The following is a 21,140-nucleotide window of genomic DNA, read 5'->3' as shown; positions in this document are numbered from 1 at the left end:
GCCAGGTTGTGTAGTCCTTAAGTTTTTGCTTCTTTATAGTTCTTCTTTAATAGCTTTTACATTTTTAAAATGGCTTGAATTATTAATACTATGAGTTATTAGATATAAAATACTGAAGAGAATGTACCTATTGACAGTTCCTGGAAATCCTAAATACAACTGCATAATAGCTATTAGAGAAATGAATTGGCTTAATCTGAGCCAATGCCAAAGCTAAAATAGAGAGCCAAAATATCTATGGTCTAGCAAGGAGCCACATGCATAAGAAATAATGAGCAAAGAGATATCCATACTACTCACAGGAAGTCCCTGTTTTCCTGGTGGCCCGATTTTTCCAGGGTTCCCTGAAATGCCATCTGCTCCATGGTATCCTTGTATGCCTTTTGGCCCAAGTAGGCCTTGAAGTCCCTTGATAATTAAAAATTATTTGGATTGTAGAGATGCTGAAAAGATGTTAAGATGACAAATACTTTTTTATTTATTGAGCTGGGTAAGTTTACATTTTTATATTCTGTTCTAGGACAAATTTTCCTATTTCCTGGATTCCTTAATGATTTACTATTTGGACTCAACAGATAACTTTAAAAGTTTAAAAGCCTGTAAAACTTCCCCAAACAAAAATGCCAAGCTAATCAGCAACTTACTGTGTAACTTTTTGGGCCTTAGTGTAATTCTCTGGTATTTCTTATTGTGTCAACCAATATTTTATATAATTGTGGAGAAAAGATCAGCTTATATGCACTTGTCAGCTTAGGATAGAGGCTATCATTTCTCATCTGCCAAACCTTGTATTGTGTTATTTTCCCAAGAAATAAATTATGGCTATTTAGCTGCCACTTTGAATCAGATAATTATATGACTGAAGTAAGGTCTGAACATTTTGTTTCTACACTTGGGCAACTGAATTTCATATGCAAGGATATCTGATCTGAATGTGCTTATAATTTACATTCATTTTCTCTATTTTGTTTCAAGCCAATACAGGTCACCCAAAGCAGGAATCTAATCCTTGGCTAGGGGAAACCAGTAGAAATCTTTGCTAAAGAGCCCGTCAACACTTATCTGCCTAGCCAGGAGAGGAAACTGATGGTGAGGTAAAAGTTAATCTTTGTGATGAAAAGATTAAATTTTTTTTCCCTAAGACTTTTTATTTGTCTAGAGAATGAGAGACTGAGTCCTCTAAAATCTAGCTCATGTCATTTTAATTATGCTTGAAGATCTCTGGCCTTTGTCACCATTCATTTTGTTACGATTCTAAGTTCTCTGTTTTTCAGTGGTTCACCGTCAGAAGCATGAGTCCACCGGGAGGGCTTCATAACCAGGAAAATAGCATCCTTGAACTGCAGGGACTTATATTTAAACAGCAAGTTTGGTTTTGAGTTAATGGTCATATTTTGTTCCCTCTGTGCTCCAGCATGTGTTTAACTTTTTTTAAAGACAATCTGATTTATCCAACATGATGACACAATTGGCCCCAAACTTTTCTGCTTGCTAAAGTTGCCAGTTCCATTTAGAAAAGCAAGAAAGATGAAAGAGGCCTGTTACTTACAGGAATCCCAGGTTTCCCAGAAGGACCAGGAGCTCCTTTTTTCCCCTTATTACCCTAAAGATGGAAAGCACAGTTGTCAATTGACTGTAATAAACTTACTTAAACTGAAGCCACAGAAAAGAACACTGAGACCTGGATGCTGCAGCAAGAACTAGCACGAACTAGTTCTATATCATTGGTATTGCCATTTAATTTTCCTGGGAGTCAGCTTCTTCATCTGAAAATGAGAAACTTTGACAAGATCATCTAGTAATTTCCTTGTAGCTCTCAATTATATGACTTAAGAATTTAAATTGTACTTCTAAAAGGGACCTGAATAGATTATTTAATAAATGTCCCTACTTTCAGGAAGGGCCTTGATCTCCTTTTGAAAATGCTACATATTTACTTAATTCAGTAAACATTTATTGAGTATCATGTATCAGGGACTCTGTTATGTGCTTGGAAGACAAAGGCAAAGTTCCTCCTTGCAAGGCACTTACAGTGTGGTAAGAGGAACATGAACTGATAGCCTAAAATGTGCTTCTCTGGAAGAACAGAGAAGAGCATACTTGTGATTCAATGAAAAGATATTTATTTCCCACGGAACTGTTTGTTTTTCCATGTGTGAGATGTTTTAAATCATAATTGATTCAGCAGTAATGGGTCTGCCAGGATAGTTAGGAACTTTGTTCTTGCAAATCATGCCATTGTTCTGATGACATTCTAAAAGTATTTAAAGAAGAAAATGTGGAAAAGAGTGACTTGGTTCACAAATAAGAAAAGGAATCATGTTGTCATTACCAGACACATTTCTCAGAAATCATCAGAAGTTCTCACAAACAGGATAATCCCACTAAAATGGGATGTTAAATCATTCAATTTTGAAGACAAATTGTGCTAAAGATTCAGTTTAACAATAACAACAAAGAAACAACTTCAAAAGATGTTACTTTTTTTGAAACAAGCTTAAACATTTTATGAAGAAATAGTATATGTTGTCACAGAGAAAAAGAGTGTCTTCTCTAAGAGATAAAAATCCAACTTTTGCAGGATTTGATAATGGAGAGATATAAGGATCACGGGTTGTACTTCCAACTTTGAAAACTATTGTACTTGTCTTAGAAGTCACTAATGCAAAATGTTTCTAAAGATGAGGAAACCAGAAAATGGGATAGTTGGTGACCTGGGTTTAATTAAAGTATACACATTTATAGAGCATATGATCCCTATAAGTAAAATATGTTTTTCCTAACACAATAAAAAAGCAAAATAAACAAAGACTATTTTAAATAGTGGAAAAAAGTTGTGATTTCAGTTATCTTGAATAATACTTATTAAATAGCATATGAATCATAATATGCAATTATGTTAATCAGTGCGTTTTTTCCTTTACAATATTTCTTTTTATGCAACGAGATATATCTGTTCTATACTTTCGATTTTTCAAAATAGACTTTTCCTTGGCTTTTGAATTTCAAAATAGTCCAACGAAACTCATGGTGGGGGTAACAGTTTGAAAAAAATATGTTTTCAGTTTCAAAATCATGTTTTTTAAACACAAAAGCCTGACTCTTAAATATTAAAAGTCTATCTTTGAGTTAAAAATCAAGGTTTGTTAAGTCATAAAATTTATGCTATAAAGAACAGATTTAAAATAATAATAATGTAACAAAGAGTTTTTCCCATGAAAGGGGATAAAGATCCTCAAGTTGGGGAAAGGGAAAAGAAGAAGAAAAAGAGAAGCAGGACTGTTAGACACTGACAGCAATCTCTGAAAAGAGCCCCTTGCCCCTCATCCTACCCTTGAGTCTTTCTCTTTTCCTTTTTTTTTTTTTTTTTTTGAGACAGAGTCTCACTCTGTCACCCAGGTTGGAGTACAGTGTCATGATCTCGGCTCACGGCAACCTCCACCTGCCAGGTTCAAGTGATGTTCCTGCCTCAGTCTCCCAAGTAGCTGGGATCACAGGCATGCACCACCACACCTGGCTAATCTTTGTATTTTTAGTAGAGATGGAGTTTCACCATGTTGGCCAGGCTGATCTTGAACTCCTGACCTCAGGTGATCTGCCCGCCCCAGCCTCCCAAAGTGCTGGAATTACAGGCATGAGCCACCATGCCTGGCCTGTCCTTGAGTCTTTCTTAGGGTGGATAGAAACACTAATGCTCCCAAATAAGTTTGGGGATCTGGGCACAAAGATGATGCCTAGGGAGACTAAAGTCCTCATTGAGAAGTCCACATAAAGTATATAGAGTAAAAATCTCTGCATGAGATATCTAGGACAGTGGGATTAAGAATGTCTTTCTGAGTCCTCCAAGTACCCTGTATGGTGTGGGGAGCAGAGAATGTTATTTATATGTGGCCAAGAACAGAAGAAGATGGCCGTGGGAGGCCTGAGGAGGTCTTGTACCTGAGATGACCAAATAGCTGCACATGCCAGCATAGGTCAAAGTACTTCTGGCAGGAGGGCCAAGGTAGATGCCAATATGGTGAGACAATAGCAACTGTGGGCCAAAAGGGATGATGTGCATTTCAGGGGACACTAGTATGAACAGATGATGACTGAAGACTAAACTTATTTTCCACCTGCCTTCCCTACCATTTGAGAAGAGAGTGAGTGGGGAGAACTCTAAATCAAATGTAGGATATTTGAGTGAATGGAGTTAAAGGCAGTCAATGGATTAGATTTATAGTACATATAAAATTGTGCTTTCTTTTTGCTTGGCCAGCACTGAAAAATATGTATAGTGGCCCATTTGAAATCAGATCCATTTAAAAAGGCTTCTGTTTATTGGGACTGTGCTGGTTCACAGACTACTAGAGAAAGCAGTCTAATTCTTTTGATAAGGGAAATATTTTTTAATATGCAACGTTAATACAAACCCTTGTTTTTTGTTTGTTTGTTTAAATGAGGCTGAAGGACAATTATCTAGATATTTTGCTAGTTCTAACACTCTTTAAGAAGGCAGCTTTATAAAGCAAAAATAGACTTAGAGAGTTAAGCAAAAATTATTCTTTCTTTTTTAACCAAGAAATTTCAATTCATTGAAATCTGGAATTTTGTTTTGGGAGAACAAAGATTTTGGCTTGAGTCTTGGTCTTTGAGAGTCATTATAGGACAGTTCACTCACATTTGCATTACAAAAGTCTTTTAAAAAATGTTGGTTCTGCAATTGGTTTTGACTTGCTCTAAATTTTTCTTTATAGCTGTCCACAGTCTTATGCCCAATGAACGAATTGGTTGGTTAGGTTAAATTAATCATATTTTACTTAATTTTTAAAAGATTACAAGTAATAGGCTTCTTCATAATAACAGGAGCTAGGAGATAAAGTTTCTAGTGTTGCTTCTGTTGCTAATTAGTTCTGTGATTTTAGGTAACTCATAATCTCTCTGGGATTTTAATTTCTTTATCTGAAAATTGAGAGGGATATCCAGATAATTTTAAATGGCCATTTCCAAATCTAAAAAATAAATTTAAAGCTTTGCAAAAACAAGATGACAGCAATTGGACAGGACCCATCTGGCCACTGAAGATATCCCTAGTGAATAATACACAGTCAGTCATTATTCTTGTAGCAATTAATACTATTTTAAATTCTAAGAGGCTTTTTAATGTGCCCTTGGGTTGTATGCCAGCATTACCCAAAGCAGGGAAGAATTAGCTTGCCTGGATTATACAGAATTTAAACTATGGCTTCTTAGCACCTTTCAGCTCCAACACGCAGGGATTGTTGACCATGTAGGCTAGAGAGGCAGTTGACTAGTAAGAGTATTTGATATTCATTAGCCTAATCTTAACATATACTAATAAGCATCAGAAAATGTCTTACTCCTGAGATCTCTCAAGATGGAAAAAGAAAGCCTGTAAATATGAAAATATTAATTGTAAAAAAGTAGACATTTTCGGATCAAATGTTGGACAGAACTTGCATTCTTAGGCACTTATTGCAAATATAAGGAAGTAGCATGACAGCAGTAGCAGTATTCTAGGTTCCCAATGTTTTCTATGACTTTTTCCAATTTGAGTATTAAAAATTCTAAGTGAATGACTTAACTATCTTCTTTCTCTGCTTTTTTTCTTGTTTAGGCTTATCTTCGATATGATATTTTTATTTATTAATATTATTTATTGGGGAACCTAACAGAAAGTTACTGAATAGATGCCAAGACTATACAAAATGGGTTCTAGGTAAGTGAATGCCTATTTAACATATCTGATTCAACTCCATTTTATTACTTACTCCCATAAGTGGAAAACACAAGTATGGGTGAAGGCTGCTTAACAAATCAGGAGAAACACAATCTCAAATTCATTACTTTTTAGCCATTCTCATCTAATTTATTATTAACAGTGTAGTGCATTTTCTTAAGAATTTAATTTGAAATCAATAGCATGTGAAGTCAGAATGCCTGAAAAACAGGGCAGCAATGAATTGAAGGTGCAAATGACAAAGTTGCTTGCTATTTAAGGTTGAGGCAATGTCTATCTGGCCACATGGAAAGAGAAGACTAAATTCAGTAAGCCAACAGATTTTTAGTTTGCTTGATAAATATTTGATTTGCCTTATGAAAAAACAACTTTCAAACCAATTATGAGCCTGTGTCACATAGTCAAACTACTTTTTCCTCTCTTATCCTATGACAATGATTCTTTGCTTGGTCGAACTTTAGTCAGGTTCTTGAACCTTCTAGGCCCTCCGTGTACTTCCTTGTAAAATCCAGTTTTAGCAACAAACCCTGCCAAGTCGGTTTAGCGAGAACCTTCACCCTTGATATCTGATCACCCTTGATACTTGGTGTCTAACTGGGTTCCTCATCCTCTACCATCCCCCAGTTGATGTCTGATTATCCCACAGTTGATGTCTGATCACCTTGGCCTGTCTTCAGCAAAATTCTTGTTAGGTCAGTTTAACCAAAATTCCCCTGGCCCCTGGTGTTTCCTCTTAAGTAATTTTCCATTCACTCATACTCAATCTGCTCCTTTGTTATAAATTCTTACTTGCGCATGCTATATTTGGTGTTGAGTCCAATCTCTCTTCCCCACTGCAAAATCCCATTGCAGTGGTCACTATACCTATTGTAATAGTCATGAACAAAGTCTTCCTTACCATGCATTAACAATTATCATTTAATAATTTTTTCTGTAATGCTTTCTACAACAATTATATAGGTTTGACTGATATGTTTTTTTACCTTATAATATCAGTTTTAAGGTTTGTTGGTATTTCTGTTTGAAACCTCAAGAACATACTATTAATTTGAGACAACTGAGGCAATTTTCACAAACCTAGAATAGGCTTCTGGAAAAGAAAAATTTGGATAATAGTCAAAACAAATGACTCAATCAATAATTTTGGATTAGCACAATTATTGAAAAACACCCTATTTAGAGGCCCATAGTGATCCATATTCTACAGTGATAAATGATAATTTGAATTACAATAAATAGTAACTCCTTGTGCTCCTGCATTCTAAAATTACTAACAATAAATCTTAAATTGTCTTAAATAATTTCAACTTACTTCAGATCCTCTCTCTCCTTTTAGTCCTTGTTCACCCTGGTCACCTGGTTCGCCCTTTAGTAGAAACCAAAATAAAAATCACATATGAAGCAAAGACCAAATAAGTTATACGAATGTTAATTTTTAGAAATAATGCTTTCAAAACATACTGGGGGTCCTTGTTGTCCAGTGGCACCTCTTAGTCCTGGTACACCCACATGGCCCTAGAAATAGAAAAGATTACATTATTAGAGTAAGTAGAGACATGTGACTTAAGAGAATAGGATACTATCACTTAAAATGGTAGCCAAGTGTTGCAAAGCTCAACTTAAATGTCATAGAGATTATGATTCTTCTTGGAAATAGAAAAGAACATAATAGCTATTGGATATAATGGTGACTGAAAACAAGTTAGGGTTTTCTTTCCTTTTTTTTTTTAATGTGAATTAATGTAGCAGGTTGAATGGTGGCCTCCCAAATGTTTGTCTATGTCCTAATCCCCAGAACCCGTGAATGTGATCTTGTTTGGAAAAAGGGTCTTTGCAGATGTCACTAAGTTAAGGATCTCAAGATAAGATTATCCTGGATTATCCATGTGGGCCCTAAATCCACTAAAGAGCATAAGTGACACAGAGGTAGACTGACACAGACAACAGAGGAGAAGGCCAGGTGAAGACAGAGGCAGAGATTGGAGAGATGCAGTCATAGGAATCCTAACAGCCACCAGAAACTGGAGGAGGCAGGAGTGTGGCCCTAGAGCCTCTAGAGGGAGCGTGGCCCTGTTGATCCCTCGATTTTGGATTTCTGGTCTCCAGAACTGAGAAAATTACATATCTATTGTTGCAAGCCACCCATTTTGTGGTAATTTGTTATAGCAGCCTCAGGAAACTAATATAGTCAATAACCAAAGGAACAGAGTTTGAGAATACATTTCTTTTTCAACCTCTTCCTCCTCTGAAAGTGTACTATGGTCTCTATTTTTACAAACTAAGTTCACAACTATTTGGACGGTAGATTTACTGGGCTGAAGACTGGGAGCAGTTACTGGGAGATATTACTATAATACCAAGAAACACCACATGACTCTGACATTCGGCAATCTGTCATCACCTTAGTTCTCCTAAGAAGGAATGCTGACCTACCACATTTCCCTTTTCAAGTGTGTAAATAGAAACTAGCAACAACCCAGAAGCGTGTCAGATGAGAGTTATGCAGGAAGAATTCTGCGTGTAATCTCTTTTATCCCTTTTCCTACTCAATCAGATTTCTTTCTTCCTATTTTCTATACATTACGGAAAGAATGCCTTAGGAAAGAGTTATCAGTCCCATCTCCTGGGCTAGAAGATGAGACTGCATACATAGGCTAACAATATTTATTCTTACAGAAAAGTCAGTTGAAGGCTTCTTTGTTTGCATTTTGAGGCAAATGTTTATAGTTTAAGTTTCAACTTCCTGATACAGAAAATGATACCTGTTTAAGGAAGTGAACAGTGGCAAGAGAGAAAGGCTAGTCTGGAGAGCTTCTATATAGCCCATGGCCACACTAATGGAAAAACCATGATCACACATGACCCTTAGCAAAACATGAGCAGAGCCAGCAATTAACAGAATCTGGTCAATCAAGACGGAGTGTGGTACAAGTAAATATGACTACTTGAAGGTCACTTATCAAACAGGATGCAGGAAAGAAGTGGCTGGTGAAAAGCTGGAGGTGAAGTGAGAGTGAGAATATGAACAAACTACAAAACACCAAACTGTCATGCCAAATTATGGCTTTTCCACCATCCCTGTATGTAATTCTACAGAAATATTTTCAGAGTGATCATAGAATAGCCAACTGCCTCTCCTGGCTTTGTGAAGTATGAATGTAAATCTCACCAAGACAAACCTACATTCTAAGAGTTTCGTTACAATTACTTTGGTCTATCACTCCAAAAATTGACTACGACCATTTTTCTGTAATGGTAAAAATTAAATGTGCCATAGAAAATGTTATTACAAAATTATGCAGGAGAGGTTATGGAAAGTGATGGGATTTGTCAGATAATACTAGTGGTGGGATGAGTTGAATGGCCAAAGGAACTTATAGAAGATTTTATAAGGGAAGTGATAAGTTCAATCTTGAAGAATGAGTGTTCCGGGCAGTAAAGTGAGGACATTCTGGCAGAGGCAATAGCATGGGAAATAAAGGGATGCATCTGACAGAACATGTTAGATAGAAAATGGATCTGAGAGGGCTATGACTGGAGACAGGGAGTCTAGTTGGGAAGCTATTGAAATAATTTTGGCAAAAAATGATGAGAGCCTGAACTAAAGTACGACAAAGTAGCTAGATTCCAGAAACATTTAAGAATCAAAAGAAGTGGCTGACTGTGAGAGATGAGTAGGGGTATAGGGAAGAAAAAGAGATTCATAGAGATAGAGTGAGTGAGTGAGAGAGAGAGAGATTGAGAGAGAGACAGACAGAGAGAGAGAGAGAAAGAGACGGGGGGAGAGAGAGAGAGAGAGAGACAGAGGATTCATCTACTGGCTTAGACATCTGAATGGCTGGTGATACTATTCACTGAATTGAGGACATAACAAGAGGAAGATCAGATCAAATTTGGAAAGGATGAGGTACTATGGTTTGGCACTTACTGAGTTTGAGGTGCCTGTGATGATGTCCAATAGCTATTTAGATATGTATGTCTGATGCTAAGGAGTGAAGGCCAAGTTGGGATTTAGTTATTTCATTGTGTGTAAAAATTCTATGACCATTGCCAACCCCCCTCCACCCACGGCAAAAAGAACTTTGAGATGCAACATAATTTATTCAAAGTATTTCTGGGACTTCATCTCTCCTAAGTTTAGCTTGAGTTAATCTTGGCTATTTATGTTTCCATTTATACCTTTAAAAAGTGGCTGTTGCCAGGATAATACGTTTATTCCCTCCATGTCCTCTGGCTCTCAAGTGTCAAATAAATTTATCTCGATCTATGTGATGTATAGTTTTAGTTTGCAGGATGACAGCTATAATTATTTTTCCTTTTATGAAATAACATGAAATAGCTCTACATATTTTATAGCTAAAATTCACTATGTCTATTTTTATACTGATTAAGTGTTCTTATTCTCCATGTTTTTTATATATATATATGATGTCCATGGGGGCAGAGATTGTGTCTGGGATGTCCAATGTAATATCCACAGCCCCTAGCTCTTCTCCTGGCCCATGGCAGACACTCAAATACAAGCTTAATGACCAGAGACACATTTTTTTTTTTTTTTTAGATGGAGTCTTGCTCTGTTGCCAGGCTGGAGTGCAGTGGCGTGATCTTGGCTCACTGCAACCTCTGCCTCTGCTTCCCGGGTTCAAGTGATTCTCCTGTCTCAGCCTCCTGAGTAGCTGGGACTACAGGCATGTGCCATCATACCCAGACAATTTTTTGTATTTTAGTAGAGATGGGGTTTCACCATGTTGGGCAGGATGGTCTCGATCTCCTGACCTCGTGATCTGCCCACCTTGGCCTCCCAAAGTGCTGGGATTACAGGTGTGAGCCACTGCACCCGGCCCAGAGACACAGTTTTTAGAAATGTTATCATACATAACACATAAAGTGTGTCAGTACAACTAAGTATTCGCTAATAATAATGAGCAGGACCCTTGACTTTGGTCAAAGATGTTTGTGACTATAAACATGTTTTTTAAAAGCCAGGTGATTATTCAGTCATAAAGACAATAAAATGTTGATATATTTTATAACATGGATGAACTTTTAAAACGTTGTGCTAAATGAAAGAAGCCAGACACAAAAGGCTATATGTTGTATAATTCTATTTATATGGAATATCCAGAATACACAAATCCAGAGACAAAAAGAAAAAGGTTTCCAGGGGCTTGGGGGAATAGGGAGTGACTGCCTAATGGGTATGGGGCTTCCTTTTGGAAGTGTTGAAAATGTTTGGAACTAGACAATGGTGATGGTTGCATATGATGGTGTTCAAGACACACTACCCCAAAATATGGCATCTCGGAATATTGAATATTTTAAGCTGAAGCAATCTGAGGAATGGCACGTGCAGAAAGGACTTTCTTACCTTCCTTTGATGCAGGTCATAAGACACATGTGAGAGATGCCCTCCCTATACCTGGAGGAAAGGAGCATCCTTATCTCCAAAAACGAAGGGACACAGAGAATAATCTGAATGAACAGTCCTTGCTAAGTTTTCCCCAGTTTACTAATCTTAACCCATACCTTTGGCCTATCACATTCTTCTAAGACTTCCTCATCAAACCTAGCATAAAAGCATTCAGGTTTAACTGTTTCTTTGGAGCTTTATTTCTTTATGAAGGCTCCCATGTTACGTACAACTTATATGAAATTAATCTGTATGCTTTTCTCTTGTTAATCTGCCTTTTGTTACAGGGTCCCCAGCCATGAATTCAGAAGAGTAGAAGAAAAGATATTTTTCCTCCCCTGCCCACAACAATGTGAATGTACTAAACGTCACTGAATTGTAAAGTTTAAAATGGTTAAAATGGTAAATTTTATGTTACATGTATTTTATCCTAATAAAGAAGCTTGGTGATAATGCTAACCATCAGTTTAGCAGAGTGAAACCATAGCATATACAATATCCACATAGAAAAACAAACATTTTAAAATATCACCTGAAGCTATAATAAGATAACCTAATTCTAAATAAAGCATGGTTCCTCTGTATAAGTCAAACTTGTGCTAGGAGAAAACTTGGCAAGGGAGAAAGGTGGATATTTCATGATTCTGAGCTAAGCAATAAAAGTAGCATGGTTGTCTGGCACAAGATGGCTAACTGTTTAGCATAGAATCATCAATAAATAAAATGATCCCTAAAGCCTAAGGACTTAGGAAGAAATAAGACAGAAAGGAAGACATGAATCAAACTAGTTTATACAACATCTACAGTTGAAAACTTAATCAGGGGTATACAAGGAAGGCGAAGGAGAAGTAGATTAGACAGTGAACCTAGGGAAAAGTGAATGACTGTCCAGAAAACACCGGCAGGGCTTTTCTTTGGCTAGCCAAGGGAGGAGATTCTTGTCTCCTTTCAAGCGAATAGTTAACTGCTCATTTGCTGGTAAATATACTGATTTAGCTAATGAATGTTCTATAGTTGGTAGAGGCCAAAATGAGATACTGCAAGAACCTGGTTTTCCCGAGACTGTGTGAAGAAGTCATGCACAGAAAAAGCTGAGGAACTTTAAGAGGCTTCTCAAATTATGCTGGAAGCAGTTGGGTTGGCTTCTCAATTCAGAGAAAAGTAATTTCAAATAAATCCACTCAATTCCTTGGGTTAGGAAACACTTGTAGATACAAATGTTATGTAAATTGGAAACAGAACACATATAACCTGCTAAAAGTGTTTCTTTGAAAACAGAAAAAAAATGGTAATCACAACAATTTCACAAACATTTAGAACTATTCTCAACATCTGCTTCAAAGAGAGTTTTAGGGAATGAAAGTTAATTTTTCAGATTCCTCTGGCTTGAGAAAAATCAACTTATTAATGATACTTATCTATCTATCATCTTGTCCATTTAGTTCAGGTAATATAATTCTGCATTTCAGACATGACCACAGAAATTTCATCTTGACAGAGATGTATCAGATTGATTAACCCATCAACTAATTATTAAAAGCTTATTATCTATATACAGGGATTAGAACTAGACATTGCACAACAAAGAAAGAAGACATATGCCAAGTGGGGGAGCTAAGACACCTACACATTAAAAATAATTAACAAAATTAGCAAAAAAAGAATAGCAACAGAAGATGGTAAAATGTTTGTGTTGAATGACTTAAATAAATAATATTATTACAAGACTACAGGAGAGAGCAAGATTACCATTAGTGGGTCAGGGGAAAAGGGAATTTGAGTGAAATTATAAAGGATTTATGTAAGCAAAGATTACATAATATTATAGGCAAATAGAGAATGCTGTGAGCAGAGGAATAAGACAGGAACTATAGGGAGACAGGAGACAACCTCTAACTCTGTAAAGCAATTGACAATGTAAATAGAGAGGGAAGAGATATAAGGCAGGAATACAGAACATCCTCAAAACAGATGTGATTCTAAAAAACGACACTGAATACGTTCTACACACAGTCTAATTTTACCTAAGTTGGTCATATAATATCCCTCTCAGGAATGGAAGAGGGTAAGAATTGACTGAAGCCTTGAGAATATAAAGGTATTTAGCCACCTACTTGACACCTCTTTATTGAATTCCTACTATATACCAGGAACTTTGTGTTCTAGAAATTGGGGGTATATTGATGAAAACGAGAGACAAGATTTTATTCTCATGGATCCTACATTTTGGTGGGGGAAGACAAACAATAAACAAAGAAATAAATATATTTAAAAGGTGACAAGATAATATAGCATAAAATGTCATGAAGGAAATCGAGTATTATGGTCCAGAGTGATTGTTCTAGATCTATTTTAGATAGGGCAGTTAGAGAAGGCCTCTCAGGAGGTTAACATTTCAGTTGAGATCTGAATGATGAGAAAAAGCAGAAGTAAGAAAAGACAAAGATGATTCTAGGAAGGAGGAACAGAAAGTAGAAAGACGTTTCTACATAGACATTACTAATTATCCCAATAATGCTTATTTTCACTCAAAATGGAACAGAAACACAGAGAACCCTATTTAAATTCAGAAGTAAGGGGTATAACTTGCAATTACCTTATATCCCTCTGCTCCAGGCTCTCCTCTCTCTCCTTGTTCCCCCACTGGACCCTACAGAGACCACACACAAAACAATCAGTTTTACAGCTGGATCAAAGTATATGCGAATGCAGGTGATAAGATTAGTGTTGTTTGTTCTTTTGTCAAAAATATAAAACCAAATATATGATTTGTTTAGTTCCATTAATTTCAAAATATTGAATTTCAATGACACCAAGAACAACATCAAAATACACTAACTAGTGAATTATATAAAGAGAATCTCATAATGATTCTACTAGGAAAAATATTGAAAAATACAGCCCAATTAAAAATATGAATATTTTCACCAAGTGTGGTGGCTCACACCTGTAGTCCCAGCACTTTGGGAGGCTGAGGCAGGAGGATCCCTTGAGCCCAGGAGTTCGAGACCAGCCTGGGCAATAAAGTGAGACCCTGTCTCTACAAATAATTTAAAAATTAGCCAGGCATGGTGGTATGTGACTATAGTCCCAGCTACTTGGGAGCTGAAGCAGGGAGATCACTTGAGCCCAGGAGGTCGAGGCTGCAGTGAGTCATGTTTGCACCACTGCTCTCCAGCCTGGGCAACAGAGTGAGACCCTGTCTCAAACAACAAAAACAACAGCAACAGCAACAACAAAACAACAAAATGTTTCAATTAATACAGTATGTTATAAATGTTGCCTAAATAACTTACTTTTTTACTAAATGTTAAAATGATTGAAAAAGATTTAAGCAGGACAGTTCAGTACATAATTCCATTAATTACAAAAGATTATATTTAAGTGATCATTTAAAAGCGATTTAAATAGTAAATCCTACTTTACCATTCTTCATGAGAAAGTCTACTGTTGGCTGGGTGTGGTAGCTCATGCCTGTAATCCCAGCACTTTGGGAGGCTGAGATAGGAGGATCGCTTGAGCTCAAGGGTTTGAGACCAGCCTAGGCAACAGAGTGAGACCCTGTCTCTAAAAAAAATTAAAAAATAATAAATAAAAATTAGCTGGCCCTGGTGGCACGAGCCTGCAGTCCCAGCTACTTGGGAGGTGGGAGGATCACTTAGCCCAGGTGTTTGAGGCTGCAGTGAGCCAGCACTCCAGCCTGGGCAACAGAGGGAGACACATTCTCAGAATAAAAGTCTATTGTGAAATGTTTAATTCTCAAGACATAAATTAACCTAAAAAAATTACACTTATTAATTTTAATCCCTAAGCCAAAAATTATCTAATAAACTCAGACTTACTTTTCCTGAACATTTCTAATAGAAAATCTTTAATGTAATAAATCATCAAATTATCTACTATAAAATGAAATAGAAATATCCGGGTACCTACCCACTGGGACCTACCATCTGAACAAAAACTTAAATTGAAATTAACTGCAAAAGCATAGGGTTTATTATAGAGCATTAACTGACAAATTTCAATTTACTCTTATGTGGACAAAAGAGACATAACGTCGACACTATAATCTCTGACTCTGCTTTAATTATTTAGAATCTTTGTGGTTTAAGTTTCATGCCTGTCCCGTGTCTACTGGATAAAACTACTATTGTTATACTAGTCTTTTAATATATTTATTACATTTTAGGTGACATTCTTTGATCCTAGCATACCTAAATCTGGGAAAAACAATCACTACTATACTCCTTTTGCCAAGTTTTTTCCATTTGCTTTAAGATTTTTACATTATTTCCATATATGTCCCTCTCTTAGTGGTTTAGAGAGACTAGAATATTATTTGATAAAGAAACTTACATATTACTTTAGATACCTATATACTTATTGCCTCTATATGAGATGGCTTGATTTAATTAGAAAAATTAGAATCTTTCTTGTCTATTTCTAAAACAAAGTATAACTTTCAACCATCTCCAAAGAGCCAGGTCAAAATATCAGGAGTGACTATTTCTGATCCTTGTGTCTTAAGATTGTTTTACTCTATATAATACTATGTGAGAAATGGAAAATACAGCCAATTATGAGATATTTATTTCTATGAACTAAAAATTTTCATTTAATCAATTTAATTTACATATGGTCTTTAGACATTGCTTTAGTCAAACAGGAACACAGAGACAGTTATTCAGATAAAGCCATAATAGCTACTTTTTAGAAACCATGGGTATAGTTAACCCTTAAAATGTTTAATAAGAAGGCTATACATCAGTAATCTTTAAAGGTTATTGGTTCTAATAACTCGTTAGAGGGGTTTTGAAATCACTTGGCAACTGTGTGTAAACTGCTATAAGAAGTATATAGATAAGATTTTTTTAATATTTAGAAATAAATCTGAATGTGATAGTTACAGAAATATGTATCCTAAAATGTCTACAGTGTATAAGTTTTCGACAACCTTTGTAAAAGTTGTTATCATGCCTTCAATGCAGAAAGTTAGATTTGGGAAGTCACTATATTAACCCTATATATTATGCTAAAATATGACCTGCATATTTTTCATATTAAAGACTTTAATATCATTTAAATTTTGTGACCGTAAATATCACCTTCCTATTAAACCATGTTATAAAACTAACAAAAGAAAACTCCTTGAAAAGATTTAACTGGTGTTGTGAATCTATTATATAATTGTATTTTATCTTGAATAATCAGAATTATTTCAGAAAAAGACCTACTGGTTCACCTCGAGGCCCAGGTGGTCCTAGGACTGTGCTATCTTCTCCTAGGTAGCCCTAAAATGAAATAATGATTTATAAACAAAACTCAATAAATAAAATAAACATCAAAAATACACAACCTATTATTTTTAAGTACATTAGAAAATGCAGTTTGATGTTATCTTTTTTAAGTGGAAAACTTTGATGTAAGAAACTAAGCCTATGATATTTTATACAGAGTTATAATTTGTACAGGGTTCTTCCTGGAGGTATCAATCTCCTTTAAATATATAAGAAGCAGCTCAGGAATTTTCTTAAAGTGTCAGGTTTCAATGATATCATAAATTAAGAATACTGCTATAGTTATTCCTAAATCATCAAAGAATTTTAATCTTTAATATAAATGAGCCAGGTGCAGTAGTACGCACCTGTTGTGCCTGCTACTTAGGATCCTGGGGTGGGAGGATTGCTTGCTTGGTTTGAGTCCAACCTGGGCAACAGTCAAGATCACTTGATCCTGACTCTCCTGCCCCAAAGACTCTAATATAAATGTACTATAATTAATCATTTAATCTAGAGCCTTACAATTTCTTTAAATAATTAATTTTACTCTTACAAAGCTCTACAAATATTTTCACATATATGATTTCAGCTCAGTCTTGAAACAACCCATGGAAGATATTTTAATAATTTATTTAAATTTTAGCTTCTTGATATTATTTTTTTCTTCCAGAATTAGTAAAATTTTCAACTTTAAAAGTGCTTCTTTTATTCCTTGAAAATTTTTCCATGCAGTCTTCCAGGAATAATTCATGAACTCAATGTTTAACTTTAAGATTAAAAAGCCAATATATACACAAACCTTTTCTCCTTTAGGTCCTGGCAATCCAGAGGGTCCTGGTTGACCCTGATGGCCCTACAAAAGGACAAGTAGACATTTATACATGCTCTACCTAGATATTAGATATTGCATTATTCTGAAAGGAAAAACAGGATTCACTGTCTAGGAGGATGAGGCCTAAATATGTTAGAAAGGTTTATCAGAGAGATTTCATCTTAATTTGCATACTTGGGATATCATCTTTAATAAAAATGTTTTCATGTGAATATATTTTTTTCAATTATAAATACTTACCCTGTACCCTGGAATTCCTGGTTCTCCATCAGGTCCCATCAATCCTAAATGTCCCTAAAAATCAAAGTAAATATTAGTGAGAGAGAGAAAGTAAAGAATTGTTTAAATCATTAGACTTGTACTCCCATTGTTTAAATTGTTACCTTTAGATTTTTCATGGTTGAAATTTACCTAGTTTGAAATAGGAAAGCAAAAAATAACCCCCCAACTTTTGTCTATTTTTTTTTCTGAAACACAAAAGTTCCGCAACAAATGTCTTTTTGGTTTACTTCTGATATAAACATCCTTAATCATATTAAAAAAATACTTTCAGTTGTCAGAATCCTGCTGGTCCCTAACAAATTATTGGAAATGTGATTTACGTCTGTCAAAGTTTGTGCCAGATGTGGGTCACTGAATATTAGAGAGTGCAACCTGGGAGTTTTTGACATTGTCACTATGGGATCCAGAACTCCATACTCATTGTTAGTTTCAGATGCTTTGATGAATATGGTTTTAGTCCTGGTCAAAGTTATTAAAAGGGAAATGGTTGACAACTTACATATAATAGTTACCCTATGATTACTCTTATTATCAATATTTTATAGATGGTGAAACCATGTAAGTCAAAGACTGATCAGCAAATGCCCTTAGCCTACTGAATAGATTGCTCAGACAATTGAAAAAGTAAAAAAAAAAAAACAAAAAAAACCTGAAAAAGTCCTATATTTCATATTAGCAAAAAGATTCCATATTGACTCTCCTATTTGAGTCTCAAAACAAATAGAAGATGAGAAAATTAAGGCACAGAATAGGTATGTGACTTGCCAAATATCATACTAGAACTAAGTCTCTTGATTCTGCATATATAGTATTTCCCATTTAATCACACTGCTTCACTGTATTTGATGATTTCTTTAAAGTCCCAGCCCTAAAAATGTTCACATTGCAACTATTAACCATTGATCAGTAAATTTAGACTCATTCAGATAAGAACACGTTTCAGTCTAAAAAAGGAATTGCACAAAATTAATTTTAAAACATCAATAAGAATTCAGCCATTACTTAGGTGAATAATCTAGAATAGAATATAACTACTCAGTATTCATTAGCTCAAGATGGCTGAATGACATATGCTTGTTTCAATAGTTCCATCCAACAAAAAAGAGAGAGAGAAAAGAAAGGTATTTATTTGTAATAACAACACTGGAAAATAAGTAAACATCATCAGTGGACCAAAATTTTGTAATTTGAGACAGAAAATTAGGGCTGAAAATATGCAAAGAAAAAAATTGTTGCAGATGTGCAAGTAGTCTCAAGGAAATTTCAAATGCTGAAATCAAGACATTGAAGGGTCAGGATAGGTTCAGGTGACTAACTGGAGAAAGGAGTCAGGTATTCCTATTCTACTTGTGCTGGGTAACTGATGATAGCATTTGCCTAGAAGATAAGTGAATGAGTGTGGAAACTGTTGCCCAAAAAGCAGGCAATGCTAAAGGCTGCTGCTGACTCCAAGTGACTCTAGAGCCAACATAACAAGAAATAAAATATGCAATTCATGAAAGAAAAAAATGAACCTTAATGTACCTAAAATATATATGCAAAATATTTAACCTCCCAAAAATAAGCGGGGAGATAATATGATGAGCAGATCTCAAAATCTGTTTTCAGAAACCAATGACTCAAATAGCAAAAACAAAAACAGTAAGAAAGCTATGAGGATTTAAGTAGCTTAGCTAACAACATGATTTAACAGAAATACTTAGGACTGTTCATTAGCCCCAAAAAAGGAAAAGAAAGAAAGAAAGAAAAGAAGAGAGAAAAAGGAATCTTTTGACAAAACTTGTGTATAGTAGGCCTCAAAGAAAATTTTAGTAAATTTCCTCAACGCAGAAATCATATAGGTCACATCCTCTGGCTATAATAAAATGTAATTAAAAATGAGCAATAAAAATTAAAAATCTACTTAAAAAGAAAGATCCTTTAAGATAACTCTTGTTCAGGAGAAAATAAAATCTGAAATTGCAAGCTATTTATAAGTAAATGATGGTAAAAACACCAACATAAAAATATAGGAATATGGCCAAAGTGGCACTCAAAAGGGAACAGGTAGCTTCATAATGCATTGATTAAATAAATTAAATAAATGGGCCAGACATTTAATTCAAGAAGAGATTAATATTAAAGCAGTGAATCAGAAAACCATTTTAAAAAGTTGAGTGAAAAACAAAGTAGACACTTTGAACTGACTAATAAAAGAGCAAAATATTTGGCAAATCTGATCACGGCAAAGAGTAGACATGATAAAACAACATTAGAAACAAGAAGGACATAACCACAGGAAAAAATTAATTATAAGAAAATAGCAATTTCAAGTTTCACTTACTAAATATGAAAATCTAGTTGGAATTGATAATTTTTGAGAAAAAATTTCAAAAATTTATTCTAGAAGATAGAAAATTTGAAAACAAAGCCAAAGATCTACTGCTAATAAAATAACATTCGGCTCAGATTGTTTTAATAGCAAGTTTTATAAAACCTTTGGAGAACAGACACAGTATCTATGTTCCATACTGTTACAGAGCACAGAAAAATATGAAAAATTTGCCAACCCATTTTATATGACTTGCTTAACACTTATGCCTAAATCCAATTAATGATAGTATACATTAAAAAAAGATGGAATGAAGAACGATGGAATAAAGAAATAGGCCTACTTTGCTTACAAACACAAATGCAAAACTTTTAAGGTAAACTAAATTCAATAAGCTAAAATAAAACTCTTAAAATGTTAAAAAATGAAATCCATTTGCATTAAAATAATAATATAATTATATGTAAGTAAGATTTATCCTAGGAACTCATGGTTGATTCAACTTTTGGAAATCTACGAATGAATTTTCTTATATTTACAAACAAAGGAGAGAAAGCATGTGATTATCTAAACAAATGTTGTAAAAGGATTTGATAAAATTCAACATCTACTATGGGATTATCTAAACAAATGTTGTAAAAGGATTTGATAAAATTCAACATCTACTCTTGGTCAAAACTCTCATTTAAGAATGAAAAGAAATTTCTTTAAACAAATAAATGGTATATCTAAAAAACAACTGTAAACAACACTTGACATTATAAGCATTAGAAGCATTTTCACTAAAGACAGGCCCACAAGACAAGGTTTTCTTCATCATGACTTCTATTCACTGCTATAGTAGAAGTTCTAATCAATGTAGTAATTCAGAGAAGCAAATAAGGGGAGGCAATATTATTTACCTAAAGAAATCCTATGAGAATCATCTACATTTGTTAAAGTGGATATAAGAGCAAAATATAATAGCACCAACAGCACCACTAAGTTGATGTAACAGAAAAAAGACTATATTAACACTGAGAATAAAACTCAAAAGCAAAGCAAAACAAAAAACAAAAATACTAAGAATAAACTCAAGAAAGATTAAAGAACAGAGATAAGGGAAATATTTTATTGATGAATATGTAAGCAGATATGGGTAAATAAAAAGACATATGGTGTTTATAGAAAGATTCAGCATTGAAGGAAATTGAAAGTTCACATGAAAGAGGAAATTACAGCAAGAGCCAAACTTTTTTGTAAAATGAATTATGAAGTATTTGCCCTAACAGAAGGTATCACAATAG

General features: G+C 34.8%; 1 protein-coding gene across 1 annotated transcript in view; it reads right to left on the bottom strand.

Annotated features, from left to right (window-relative positions):
• The window catches only part of COL24A1 (collagen type XXIV alpha 1 chain), a 404,873-nt gene that overhangs the window by 82,813 nt on the left and 300,920 nt on the right, over positions 1 to 21,140 (bottom strand). Inside the window, exons 39-46 of the mRNA XM_058439743.1 lie at positions 17,502 to 17,555; positions 17,229 to 17,282; positions 16,385 to 16,441; positions 13,747 to 13,800; positions 7,202 to 7,255; positions 7,053 to 7,106; positions 1,550 to 1,603; positions 301 to 408 (exon numbers count right to left, since the gene is read on the bottom strand). Coding sequence (XP_058295726.1) covers positions 301 to 408; positions 1,550 to 1,603; positions 7,053 to 7,106; positions 7,202 to 7,255; positions 13,747 to 13,800; positions 16,385 to 16,441; positions 17,229 to 17,282; positions 17,502 to 17,555 — 489 coding nt within the window. The remainder of the gene's footprint in view (positions 1 to 300; positions 409 to 1,549; positions 1,604 to 7,052; positions 7,107 to 7,201; positions 7,256 to 13,746; positions 13,801 to 16,384; positions 16,442 to 17,228; positions 17,283 to 17,501; positions 17,556 to 21,140) is intronic.

The sequence above is a fragment of the Hylobates moloch genome, unplaced genomic scaffold, assembly GCF_009828535.3.
Source record: "Hylobates moloch isolate HMO894 unplaced genomic scaffold, HMol_V3 SCAFFOLD_5, whole genome shotgun sequence".
Taxonomy (NCBI): domain Eukaryota; kingdom Metazoa; phylum Chordata; class Mammalia; order Primates; family Hylobatidae; genus Hylobates; species Hylobates moloch.
The sequence above is the reverse complement of the archived record's forward strand: the minus strand, read 5'-3'. Positions and strand labels throughout refer to the sequence as shown.